Source organism: Protomyctophum parallelum, assembly GCF_964188405.1.
Source record: "Protomyctophum parallelum genome assembly, chromosome: 17".
Taxonomy (NCBI): domain Eukaryota; kingdom Metazoa; phylum Chordata; class Actinopteri; order Myctophiformes; family Myctophidae; genus Protomyctophum; species Protomyctophum parallelum.
In genome coordinates this window covers 34192500-34207089 of record NC_139719.1, presented here as the reverse complement: position 1 = coordinate 34207089, position 14590 = coordinate 34192500, and the positions used below count along the sequence as shown (strand labels likewise).

General features: G+C 42.1%; 1 protein-coding gene across 5 annotated transcripts in view; it reads left to right on the top strand.

Moving 5' to 3' along the window:
* Window positions 1-14590, top strand: part of trrap (transformation/transcription domain-associated protein) — a 133735-nt gene that overhangs the window by 30430 nt on the left and 88715 nt on the right. For all 5 annotated transcript variants that reach the window (XM_083788056.1, XM_083788053.1, XM_083788055.1 and 2 more), the window contains exons 28-35: window positions 866-962; window positions 1579-1700; window positions 8193-8363; window positions 8542-8610; window positions 10927-11046; window positions 12888-13007; window positions 13481-13645; window positions 14020-14201. In XM_083788056.1, the coding sequence (XP_083644182.1) occupies window positions 866-962; window positions 1579-1700; window positions 8193-8363; window positions 8542-8610; window positions 10927-11046; window positions 12888-13007; window positions 13481-13645; window positions 14020-14201 (1046 nt within the window). The remainder of the gene's footprint in view (window positions 1-865; window positions 963-1578; window positions 1701-8192; window positions 8364-8541; window positions 8611-10926; window positions 11047-12887; window positions 13008-13480; window positions 13646-14019; window positions 14202-14590) is intronic.

Genomic DNA, 14590 nt, shown 5'->3' with positions numbered 1-14590 from the left:
TTGATATTCAGTGCGTCAGGGTGGTAAATTAACTCGCCACTGGCCAAAATGCTGTTGGAAATAGTAAATACCAGATGCTTTGGGAGGTAGCTAGCCATCATTTGAGGGACCTGCTATCCTATTGGGTTGTAGGATAATGGCATTTTCCATAGGCTGTTCAACAAACAAGGACCTTTAATATAAGAACTTATTTGAAGAATTGGTGTTTATCTGGTTACTTTATCCAGCATTTAGTATTTCTTTCAAAAGAAAAACAGCATTCTTACTTGAGATGAAAATAATTTTGTCAATGTCACTGTGGCAATGCTCTCCCCATTGCTACATACTGTACACACACGTTTCCCAGCTTTTGGTGTCTGTCCACAACCTTTGTCCTACACAAACATTACATTCCCATTGACATTGAATAGAGAATTTGACATCATAGTGTCTGAGCAAATAGACATGGTGTCTATTTTATGTCATGATGATGTACTAAGATAAGAGCGCACCTCACTTCACACGGGTGTGTTTTTTGTTTTTACTGAACTGCTTGAAACCTGTATGCGTAACTCCTCTGTAGCCATTCCCGAGTTAAATTCTTTTTTAATAACCTTATTTTAGCTCCGCTAGCCAGCATCCATGTAAGAAACAGCCAAGATCCCTGCGTGTACGCACGTGCACGCCTGCACGCCATCTTTTATTGACATTATGGCTCATAATGAGATGAAATAGGCAGCCTAATAAAACATTAATTTGAGCCCCCGCTAATCAAAACAATGATCACAACGCTAGTAGGCCTCTGTGAGTACTTTCACTTTCAGCCACAACATCAAGACCACAACAAGACACTCAACCTTGACCGCCGTTGTGTTTCACTCCCCAGCTGTTGAACTTGTGTGAAGCAGAGGATTCTGCTCTGATGAAGCTGCCGTGTTATAAGAGCCTTCCCTCCCTGGTGCCCCTTCGCATTGCTGCACTCAGTAAGTACTCTGCCATCCGCCTACACTGCCATCGGTTCTTTAGTTATGGGCCTTTGAATAAAGCTTGTTTTCTGTTTTGTATACATAAAAGAATATTATAAATGACCTATTATTCATGTTGTGTATGCATTTGCCCAATTTTCATTTAAGATGTTTCAAACTTCCTCGCAGAGAATCTTTTTGAATCTGATCAACTGGGCAAGCATGGCAACGATGAGATTTATATGTCAACATTTCAAACACCGTTTGTTAGGCTAGTCAGCACTATGCCTAACATTTCCTTAGCCCTCAGAATGTGATGGCATTTGATCTGATATAACAGTCTTTTGATCTGATGTAATGATTGTTTAATTGCTGTCATAATGATAATTGGCTTGTGATCCTCATCGTTCTCGTTATTGGTTCTATAGCATTATCATATTTTAACACATATTTTGTCACATCATTTCGGTGTCAATATTGCTTTGCAAAGTGAAAAACACACCCTTCAAATACCCATGACTTTTTCTTTTTGGTTCATAGCCAGTCTCATAAATGTCATCATTTCTTTCTCATATCCAACCTGTCAGAAATCTCCTTAAAATGCTGTTTTCCATTCTGTGTGTTTTATTTTTAGACGCCCTGGCGGCATGCAACTACCTGCCCCAGTCTCGAGAGAAGATCATCGCTGCCCTGTTCAAAGCCCTCAACTCCACGAACAGCGAGTTGCAGGAAGCAGGGGAGGCCTGCATGAGAAAGGTAAGTAATACCGACGTCCAGCATCCTCTCCAATGTCAAGAGAAAGGTAATGCCTGATTTATACTTAGTTGTGCGTCATTGTACGGCACCAAAAATAGCTGATCTACAAGCTCTGTCAACGTGTTGCGAGCTTGGTTATTTCTGGTGTACGGCACTGTGCACAACCAAGTATAACTGAGGCTTTAATAATACAAACTTCCGCCATCCTCTCCAATGTCAAAACAGCATTGCAGCATTTACTTCCACTGTTGTGTTGTGAGTTTTCACTGCCACTTCCATGTTGGCTCGAGGCAACCAGTGGAACATTGGAGAGATGTTTGCCTGTATGAGTCAGTTTTGTCAGTCAGAAGTCACGTAGAACTACAGATGGATCTATTCTTACACTCCCAGAGTTAAAATCAACACATTTTACTGTTTAGTGTCATGTCTATGATAAGGTAAGACAAGCAGGGGATATCTTGCATCAATCCCAATTTGCATCGTTCCAGAGTAGTTTAAATTTGTTATTAACGTGCATATGATATGGGCTGCTTTTTATCATCTGTGAATTACAATAAATGCTGCTCTCTCAAGATTAATGGCTCAACCCATGGCACCAAGTCTTTTAAATCGCCCCTTGCTTAGCCTGAAGTAAGCTTTAAACCGGGGGTCCTGACTGAGCTTATGATATGCCCCGTACCGCTGTCAGCCACAGAGGATGTTGTGCTAATAAGTGTAAATTTTGCGGTCCCTACCATGCATTTGTACGAATACTTTCATGTTATAGTGCTGTTTTTATTCATTAAGTTAAAATGAACGGCAATTTAAGATATTTATGGGGGAGCAATATCTCACAACGTGTAAGGACAGTATATATAAATGCAGCGTAAGTACACTTTTCAGATTTTAGCAGTGAGGCTAATTTCCATCCGCAGTCCCCATATAGTTAAACCCAAACAATACTAACAAAACAGGACATGAGTGGACAACATACAAAAACATGATACATTTCAAGCACAGTAAAAGTAGAAAATAAGAAATTTGAGAGAAAAAAAAGATTAAACCTAATTACTCTAATTGTGGATTGAGAGTCATATGATCACAGGACTCGTTGTTCTATTCATAGTATCTATGTTGACTATTATTCTTTATAGGGATGCCATGGTAGACAACACCCTCACCTCTTATTTTGAGGCTGTGTAGTGACATGCTTTGATCTTATAATGGTTGCAAATGGAGTCGAATAGACTATTATTTTGAACCCCCACACACACGTTTTCCTCTTCCCACTGTTTCCCAGACTTAAATCATTATAACCATTATTTCACCTTCACGACTCTTTTCTGGTAATACTGACACCATGGGTCTGCAGCATGACTACGCATCCCTCATCTTTCTCTCCATCTTTCCATGTCTGTTTGCCATCTCAGAAATACTTTATCACTCGCCCCCTTTATCTTAATCTCTCCATGTCTTGTTATCTTCCCAAAGAACTGTCTCTCTCTCTCTTCCCCCCCCCCCCATGCCCACTTCCTTTATTTGTCCATATATCTTCTCCATGCCTTCTTTTCCCTTTTTATCTAGCCATCAGCTGCACCCCTTTCCTTTCCTCTAATTTATTTGTCCTTCCTTTTTTTTTCTCTTTGCCTCAGTCACTGCTTCTCACCTCCTGTCCTCTCTGCTCATTCATTCATTTTTCCTCTTCTGCTCCCTGACCATTGTGTGTCCTCTCCCCATCCTTTCATCTGTGGCCTGCTAACACTAATGAGCGTTGCCAGGGCCAGATCGATACAGGATGGACTGTTTGTTCTCTGAGCACAGAGGAAAATGAATGTGATGGCCATGCATCATCCCTGCCTGCTGCATCAGTGTGTGTGCGATTAAATGTCACACAAATATTTGCGATTAGCGATTAAATTGTGTTTTTGGAACGTTAGAATTTGTATTTCTGCTTGCCTTTTAAGCCCAAACCACCACACCAAAGGGTCGGGTTGGGACAAAACAGTTTTTAAGGTAAACCACACCAATGCAACCCATTGAGTTGGAATGAGTTGCATTGGTGTGGTCTACCTTAAAATCTTAAAAGGTTTTGTCCCAACCCGACCCTTTGGTGTGTGGTTTGGGCTTTAAGCGTTATTCATATGGTTTGGGCTTTAAGCGTTATTCATAGTCTAATCATTTCGGTGGTGAGGTGACCACCGAACTACAACATGACGTCACTGAGCCGCGGTGAAGAGGAAACCACCGCTCTCCCCAGCCCTTCTCTCTGTTTTTACTCACCACCGCTCCACGTTATTACAGCTCCGGTGGTCACCTCACCACTGGAGCGGTGGTCACCTCACCACCGCTCCATGTTATTACAGCTCCGGTGGTCACCTCACCACCGAAAATCCAGACTATGAATAGGCCTTAAAGGGACACTTCACCCTTTTTGCAAAAAAGTATATGTTAATGATGTTTAGAAGCTTTAGAACACTTTCCTGGGGGTCTTTATGTGTAATATGTGGTTTTAGATATTTTAGATTGTAGCAGTGAGCCCAGTGTCTCTGATGTCATGGACACTGGGCTCACTTACTTCCTGGACTACATCTAGGACTACATGTTGTCTCAGTAAGACAGCCCTCCCCTATCCACAAGGAGGAGCAGTGCACCAAAGCATTATGGGAATTGTAGTCCAGTAAGAAAGTGAGCTCACTGCTACAATCTAAAACCACATATTACACACATAAAGACCCCCAGGAAAGTGTTCCAAAGCTCCTAAATGTCATTAACATAATTATTTTTTTGCAAAAAGGGTGAAGTGTCCCTTTAAGTCTTCATAATCACAAATTGCACAGAGCAGATATGACAAATAACTTCAATATTTAGATGTGCACGATTATGAAATCATGACCGATCTCCGATTATTTGCAGGGTCATATCTGCCGATAACGATTCTGACCGATTCCGATATTATACAGAGGACCACAATGGACACAAGCCTAGGCACTAGGGGCTTGGCCCAAAGCCTGTTAATAAAGTATTCAATCAATCAATAAATAGCCTATACTCTTTTTCCAAGTGTCTGTTTTCACTACTGAATCGGTGAAAACAATCTTTGAGACCGTTCCAATAACGATATGGCATTTTTATGGCCGATATGGTTGAGTCTGATACGCTAACGATTATATTGTGCATCTCTATTAATTATTTTATTGCCGGCTAGCAGTTAGCATCAAGTTCCCAGTGCCACCATACGCGTTCACTTTAAGAGTCGGAGTTTGCCTGCCCCCCCGCCCCCCACACACTCACTACACACACTTCGGTATCATTGGCACAAGCACACACTGTTTACCTTTCGTCAGAAGCTTTTACATGGCGGGAGCGTCGCGGTACAAAGGCACAAATTAAATCCGAAATTTGGATGGCAGAAGATCCACCAAGGACAGCTCTCCTGGATTGCGATTTATGGACGTTTGAAAATCCTCCTTTCAACTGCTTTACACAATGATTATATTTTCAATCCAATGCCTGTGTGTGTGTGTGTGTGTGTGTGTGTGTGTGTGTGTGTGTGTGTGTGTGTGTGTGTGTGTGTGGTTGATGCAGGCAGGTGTGTGTGTGGTTGATGCAGGCAGGTGTGTGTAGAGTGTATATGGCCTCACTATTTTGGGAATAGGCTAAATTTGCCAAACAACATGAATTCATTAATTTCCCCCAAAATAACAATAACTGTATCATACAACAGTGTGCACACTGTTGTATGATAAAGTATAAGTGGTTTTAATGGAGGCACAGGTGTAGGGTAGCTGGCAGCTCTTGTCATGGCTAGGCTTAATGTGGTCAGAAGATGAATGGTTGGGAATGGAAATTAAGTTGGTTTGATTTTTAAGCCTTGGAAAGCAAACCGGCACAATACGTGTCTAGTTTTGTAATGCAGAGTCTGTTTCTGGGTCTCCAGCTTGGGATGTGATTTGAGGATATTTTACATAATGCAGGCTAAGATTATCCTTGGCCTTATTATCCTTAGTAGAACCATATCTTGTCTTTTTGTGTGCGTGAAATTACACAATACTGAGAATATTTTGTGATGGCTACATCTGCCTTGCAGAATACTTTCAACATTTTTAAAACCTTTGGGTGGTTTTTGATAGGAGAATCCAATCTGAGTTTACAGTATGAAACTGTCACCCAAGAGTTTTATTCACCTAGTGATTTATTGCTCTGAGGATTGCTTCTACAGTATATGATTGTGAATGGATTTCCTCTGAAATCTATTGTCTGAAACTTTATGCAGGGAGTTGTGCTATGTATCTGTAAAAAAAAATGTTGGAGAGAAACATTGTGCATTTTATGTATGATTATATAGTGCTAGTATTGACCAGATGAAACAGTTCAATGTCAGATTTAATATTTCTTTAACCCATTAAGACCCCCCCCTCTCTCTCAGATGTTCCCAAGCTTGCATCTGCTATTTTTGAGAACCAATATTGTATACCAATGTTCTCTGAAAAATGTATAGCTAAAATCTAAAATGACAGAGTATAGTCACTTTTAGAGACAATTTCAGATTAATTACAAATTAGTAGTTCACTTTTTGTCTGTAATAAATAAATATTCTTGCTTTAACTTTACAAACTCTTTAATTGTGAAGAAAGCACCACCATTGCAAAAAACAAATATGATTTCCCAACATTATGATAATATAATTATGCAATTCAGTTCCTGGTCTGTCGTAGAAGCCTGAAGCCTAAAACGGCTATGGTGAAAGAAATTTGTTCTCATAAATTAAATTTGTCAGCCACGACTGATTTCAGTAATTCTTACAAGATTAATGAGTATTAGAACGGGTCAAACTAGAAATATAATACACATTCTGGTGCTTACATTTGTAAATTGATGTTCAGAATCATCTTCCATAAAACCCTAATGGTCTCAGATATTTCATAAATTTAAATGTTAAAGCCTCAATCTGCAATTTCTTCAACTGATTGGCTGTATGTAGAACAGCAAGAACATAGGTTTAGAATGATAATACCTAAACATAATTATACATTTGTGCTAATTGTCTACTCTTGGGATTTGGTTGGACAATTAGTTCATCTTTAAACACCACATTGATGCCCTGGCAAAAAAGCTCAAGTTCATGCCGAGTTTCTTCTATAGAATGAAGTACTGCTTTTCCAATGCCTCTCTCAAAAAACAGGTTATCGCAGCTCCATTATGGCAATACTGTCTACCACTTTTCTAGTTCCTGAACTCTGAGCAAACTTGACCCCTTGTTTCATTCTGCATTGAGGGTTCATTAGCAATTCCACCTGAAATGACCTACAGACCAGACCCACCTATAGCACTGAAATGACCTACAGACCAGACCCAAACTGGCTTCTGTGATCTCATAGTGAGGTTTAAAAGGATTGCCATGGACATTGCTTCTGCTTTGACACATAGCAATATTCTTAGTGTATTAGCAAATTTCATTGCTTAGTTTTTATACATTAGCTTTTATTGGTTGCATTATTAGACTTTCCTGTACTTCCTTAGAGCTTCTTAGGTGGTGGGTACTGTATTTATGAATGTTATTGTCTTTGTTATTGTCTTGTATTCATTGTAGAGTGTTACTTATTTTGCCTTTTATCTTGGCCAGTTCACACTTGTAAAAGAGACTTTAGTCTCAATGTGTTAGTTGTTAGATTATTTATTGCTTTAATCTGTGTTTTCTATATACTGATCTATCATAAAATAAATTATGGATCGATTTCAATAACAGCAGGTATTTCCATGGGCGGCTGTGGCTCAGTAATAATAATAATAATAAACTTTATTTATATAGCACCTTTCATACATAAATGTAGCTCAAAGTGCTTTACAGAGCAGAAAAGATAATAAAAGCAAAACAAAACAGCATTAAAACAGGCAAGCAGTTAAAACAATAGGACAATGGTACAAAGATAAGAACAGATAAAATAAGTCAACGACATTAAAAACAAGCAGAATAAAAAAAATAAAGATCACTTAAAAGCAATGTTGTAGAGGTGGGTCTTAAGCTGAGCTTTAAAAATGTCTACAGTAGGTAGAGCAGGTCGTCCAATGATCCCTGGGTCGGCGGTTCGAATCCAAGCTCCTGACTCCTCCACATGTCCACACTCCTCCACATGTCGAAGTGTCCTTGGGCAAGACACTGAACCCTACATTGCCTCCAATGAGTTGGTCGGTGTGAGCTTGCCACCATTGGTGTGTGAATGTGGGAAGTGAGGACGCTGGCATCGACTGTTCGGCGCTTCACCTCCCAATGTATGAATGAATTAACCATTGTAAAGCACTTTGATCATTTTAGCGATTATTCTATCGAATGGACAAATAGATTTTTGATATTCCGTTGTAGAAGGCTGTCGCACAAATAATATATCAATCCTTATACAGAGCTATTTATATTTTTACCGAGCACATTTTCCATTGGAAATCTGCAGTGGGAGTGATGTAAGTTACGGGGCAGCCGTAACATTCTATTCAGCTGTTATTCACCATGTGTTTCAGTTCCTGGAAGGGGCGACCATCGAGGTGGATCAAATCCACACCCACATGCGACCCCTACTGATGATGCTGGGCGACTACCGCAGTCTTACACTCAATGTGGTGAACCGGCTCACCTCCGTCACACGCCTCTTCCCCAACTCCTTCAATGACAAGTTCTGTGATCAGATGATGGTGAGAGAAATAACAGTGTATTATCGTTTAGGGGACAGTGTTCTAAATTTACAGATGTTGGGTGGGGGGATTTAATCATTTTAGTAGAAACATTTTTAATTCCATTCACCCACTTGTACTCACACACGCACTTTTGATGTAATATACATCTGTGATTTCTGTTTATCTCTTTTCTCAGCAACACCTGAGAAAGTGGATGGAGGTGGTTGTGATAACACACAAGGGAGGTCAGCGCAGCGACGGCAGTGTGAGTGCACGCACGCACACACACACACACACACACACACACACACACACACGCACTGAGGTCGGTGAAATTCATACCACAGAGAGGTGTCCCATTGCTTTGTTCCACCTCAGCTCAATACCTGCACTTGAGTACCTGAGTATGTACGGTAGAGATGCAGACATGGCCTCCAGGTCAATACAGATGTACACCGGCACCTTGTTATTTTTTTGTTTATCGATCGGTCCCTGACAAGCCACACACGCACACACACACACACAAAAACTACACAGACACCCTGCAACACAAATCACACAAATATGAACACGGGACACTAGTGCACACGAACAAGCAAGTACTGTAGCCTGCCGTGTGCACAGACTGATGCAGCAGACATGCACACTTTTGAACACTTATGCACACAAAATCAACACCTCAGGGCGTCCTCCTCCCAGATGAGTCGTCGTGAGTGGCCATATTACAATCAATGATTAATTAGGCGCCAGGCAGGCGGCGGTGGGGCCCAGGGCCGCACCTCCTCCTTATCTCCTCGACAGATAACCTTGTAAAGAAAAAAGGTGAGACAAGTGGGGGGGGGGGGGGGCGGGGGGGTGTTAGGACTACGAGAACTATGGCATCTGAGACAGAAAGAGAGGGAGAGAGAGGAAGGAAGGAAAATGGCCTGTTCCTCTATCAGGGGAATGGAACACATTTTTTTTCCTCTTCCACCCTCCCTCCCTCCTTTTTTTTCTTTTCTTTCAAACAGCGTAATTAGATGCAAATTGGCACTGTGTTTCCTCCTCTCGCCGCTCTTTGTTTCGGAGCCTGACAGCAGGGTCGGCATTCACAATAAGGCCAGGTGTGTTCTGATGCTGAAAACGGTGTATGGGAATGAGAGAGGGACCAGGTGGGTGGGGGGATGCGGGGGGCCAAAAAGTTAGGGGCAAGGAGATTGAAGGACTACATTGCAGGCTTATGACAACATTAGTTTGTGTGTCATTCGGACGGTTTGACGGAATCAAAAATGTCTTGTAGGGGTGTTGAAGAGCTAGCGTCCAGGGAATGGCAACGTTATCAATCACATCATCCTGTCTTGCTGATGTTATCTCCTGTTATCTTTACAAAGAGAGAAGTACTTCTGTGGGGTCAACAGTGTCAGAATTAAAGGTCAGGATAGGAATGTAATTTGCTGACCTCATGTACTACACATGCGCGCACGCACACACACACACACACACACCCTCACACACACACACACACACACACACACACACACACACACACACACGAGTGCTATAGTTATAGTTAAGTACCTGCCTCTACCTTCATTCCCTAATCTTTAACCCTCATCACTACATGGCTGACCTTAATGTTTACCTGATGAAACCTTTAACCCCGTTAAAGCCTTGACTCCTGACAACAGCTTTTCTATTAATGAAGACTGTTAATATGTTTGTCCTGATGTATTTACTATTTACATGGACATGTAGTTCTGGACAGAAGCGTGCGACAACCTTCTACTATAAGTTGTGTGTGTGTGAAATAACACAAGGTTGTTAAATACAGTCAGTGACAGGGTGAACTGACACACACACAGAAATATGAATACTGGAAGGGTAAAAAGGTTTGGGAGCTGCCCCTGATGTACAACACACACACACACACACACACACACACACACACACACACACACACACACACACACACACACACACACGTTACTCTGCTGACTCTCTCATCATTGTCTCCCATTCCGACACAGCCTGCATTGGAAGGCGTTGAGGTGAGACGTGGTGTGGCGCGTCGCCCCCCCCTGTTGGTGACTTTTTGTCAGTGATTGAAAACATAACTGAACCGAATGTTGTGCTTGGTGACTTATTGAACTCAATATGTCATGGTAGTGGTGATGGTGGACTTGCCCTGTATTTTCTGTCATGTGTCTGTGGCCGAGCAGTTATTTGTATTGTCGTCCTCCCTCCCCTCTTGTTTTTCTTCTTGTTTTGATGGTGGGGGAATATGAAAGGTATATACAGTACAGTACACATTGCCCATATTTGTCTTTTATCAAGTGTGTCTGCATATGATAACTTGTTTGTGATGCCACTTAACCCTCTTCCGGAAACTTTCCCTATTCATAATTGTGTGATACCATTACTGACAACATCTTCACTAGTTTGATACCATGCTGATCCATCTCCATCCTTCACAACGGTGGCTGTCCATCAAGGTTGTCTTGTCAAGACGTGTCTGTCTTGTGGTCCCCTCCATCCATCCCTCCCTCCGTCCCTCAACCCCTTCCTAACTTCCTCTCTCCTCTTTCTCCCTTTCTCTCTCTAGGAGATGAAGATCTGTTCAGCCATCATTAATCTCTTCCACCTGATCCCAGCGGCACCACAGACTCTGGTCAAACCGTTACTGGAGGTGGTGATGAAGACGGAGAGAGCTATGCTGATAGAGGTAGGTCTCTCATTCTTCACCCTTATACCCTTATCCAGAGAGAGCTATGCTGATAGAGGTAGGTCTCTCATTCTTCACCCTTATACCCTTATCCAGAGAGAGCTATGCTGGTAGAGGTAGGTCTCTCATTCTTCACCCTTATACCCTTATCCAGAATGAGAGAGCTATGCTGATAGAGGTAGGTCTCTCATTCTTCACCCTTATATCCTTATCCAGAGAGAGCTATGCTGATAGAGGTAGGTCTCTCATTCTTCACCCTTATACCCTTATCCAGAGAGAGCTATGCTGGTAGAGGTAGGTCTCTCATTCTTTACCCTTATACCCTTATCCAGAATGAGAGAGCTATGCTGATAGAGGTAGGTCTCTCATTCTTCACCCTTATATCCTTATCCAGAGAGAGCTATGCTGATAGAGGTAGGTCTCTCATTCTTTACCCTTATACCCTTATCCAGAGAGAGCTATGCTGATAGAGGTAGGTCTCTCATTCTTCACCCTTATACCCTTATCCAGAATGAGAGAGCTATGCTGATAGAGGTAGGTCTCTCATTCTTCACCCTTATATCCTTATCCAGAATGACTCGCAATGATGGAAATAAAAGCAACACGATTCTATTATATTGCCATAACGCTAAGATTGCAGTGTGGTTGAATTTGAGCTCTGTGCGCTCAGGATTAACAAATGACACTGATTGAATTTTTTTGGTAATCGATTAAAATCGGTCAACTATTTCTTTAATTAGTTGACGTAACAGATGGAAATTATCCAAAGAACTTTGGATTTTAACTTATTTTTCATTCAATTTATGAAACCTTACGTAATTAGTACTTATTCAAGAGCAAGAAATGGTACATCATCCTACTAATGCCAATGATCTTTGCAAATATTACCTTTTTGAGAAAGGGAGCTTTCAGTTGAGTTAATATTACGTTCCACTTGACTTACTTGTCAATTCACAACTGATTTTAGTCATTTGGATTTGTCTATCTCTTGGCTTTTCTCTAAAGGATGATTTATACTAGTTGCAGTGTGAGTGTCACACACCATTAGCAGATCTACAAACTCGGAAAGCCTCAATATGTGAATTATTCAACTGGTTGGCTTTATGTAGAAGAAAAGATTTTGCATTGTACACATTTGGAAACAGAGGATGGCTCTTTTCATGCTTTTCCCACAAATCTGCGGATTGAGGCTTACACTTTTTAGTTGTGATATTTTTTTGTGTAATAGTTATACTGGGGTAATCCAGTGTGACACTACATGTGTACAAAAAAAAAAAAAAATCTTACATTCATCCAATAGTAAAGAGTCTTGATCTTGATCTTGATTCATAATCTCCTGATATTAATTTCTCAGACTTGGGCTGATATTAATTTCTCAGACTTGGGCGGAAGAGTGGGGAATAATAAAAGTCTCCCTTATCCAGTTTGATCTAGGGCGTCATTTCTCAAAAGGGAAATGAAAAAGATGAAAGACGGGGGTGGTTAGATTTTAGTTTCTATCACTTCTTTGTGCAACTGTGATATGCAGAGCGAAGGGTGGCATGAGTCCAGTGTCACGTACACATTCCAGTTATTGTATGTTATTGTGAGACATAAGATACGCCGCACTCCTCCTGTCCTTCCTACTGAGTTAGACAAGGATGTGATCATGATAGTCATCTGGTTTCTACTTCGGAGGGACTGATCGGCATCTACTGTATGAGCCTCTGTTGTCATTCCCCCGCTTTTACAATGTCTTCTACCCCCCACCATTCATCCACATTCACATCAATCCAAGCTGAAAACACAGAACAATTCTCTTGTCTTATTGTCATATACTTTATATCTACCCCCTTCCTCAGGCCGGCAGTCCATTCAGAGAGCCACTGATCAAGTTCCTGACACGTCACCCATCTCAGACTGTGGAGCTGTTTATGATGGAGGCCACGCTCAATGACCCCCAGTGGAGTCGCATGTTCATGGTCAGTGTACAGGCACAGTCCAGATCATTTCCGCTGCAAGATATGACTTATTGAAAGTGTAACTTTAAAAGGTTAAGTGATGTCTGCTCAACATTGTCATTTATATACTGTACATCCACTCACTAACTTTTAATTCAATATCTAAACGTAACCAGGGGACCTGTGCCCTGTCTCAAACCTCGTCTCTTGGATTAGGGGAAACTCATGATATGAATGGTAAAATGGTAAATGGTGCATTGCATTTATATATTGCGGAAACCATGCAACGCACCAACCTGCACATCAGGAGCAGTTAAGAGTTCAGTGTTTTGCTCAAGGACACTAACATAGGGGGAGCCGGGGATCAAACCAGGATCTTCCGTTTCACAAGCAGCCGCTTTACTTCCTGAGCTTCTGCCACCCCTCAGAAGTCATGTATCCAATACAGTGGATAAAGTTCTCTGGTCTCGTGTCATCTTGTGTTCACTGTGCAGAGCTTCCTGAAACACAAGGACGCCAAGCCTCTGAGAGACGTCCTGGCCTCAAACCCCAGCCGATTCGTCCCCCTGCTGGTACCCGCTGGCACTGCAGCCACCGTGCGCCCCGGATCCCCCTCCACGGCCACAGCCAGACTAGACCTGCAGTTCCAGGCTATTAAGGTACTGTATACTCCCATTCACATAAACATTTAGGCACATTTTCTTGTACTTACATGTACACTTTAGCTCACACACGCACGCACGCTCGCTCGCGCGCGCGCGCGCACACACACACACACACACACACACACGCACACACACACACACACATTCATATGCACTCATTCTCTCTGCTTCAGCCTTTCCCTGATGCTTTTTTAAAAACTCATACGCACGCACGGCGCACGCACACACGCACACAAACACAGGTTATCAGATTCATGCATTTGAGAACCTAGCCTCTCCTTGATATCAGTGATACTCCATCCTAACTGTAAATACTCTTGAACTCTCATTGATTGACCAGCCTGCTTCCTTAACCGCCCTGCTTTCAGATCATAAGTATCATAGTGAAGAACGATGAGGCCTGGCTGGCTGGTCAGCACTCCCTGGTGAGTCAGCTGAGACGAGTCTGGGTCAGCGAGGCCTTCCAGGAGAGACACCGCAAAGACAACATGGCTGCCACCAACTGGAAGGAGCCCAAGCTGCTGGCATTCTGCCTGCTCAGCTACTGCAAGTGCGTATGCTCTCAACTCTTGTTACATGGAATGAGCGGGAACAGTCAAACCGTTGATATTAGTTTGCTTTCAGTCCTTTTTTTGAGAAATGTGCATCATGTGCTTGTCTACTTCTCAACGTTTTGGGCTGGGGCCCCCTGGAAATGCTTTGACCATGTCTCGTGACCCCCGCCCCGCCCCCGACAACCTTAATAATAGTGAAAATGCATCATAAATAAATACTGAAACCGGATATAATCATTAAGGACAGTTTATGCATGTAGTATGTAAACTCTTAATTTCCATTTTCCAGCCATTCAGTTGTTTTTGAAAATAATTTGGGGACACCCCAAAATAATTTGGGGACCCCCACAAAATAATTTGGCGATCCCCTGAGGGGTCGTGACCC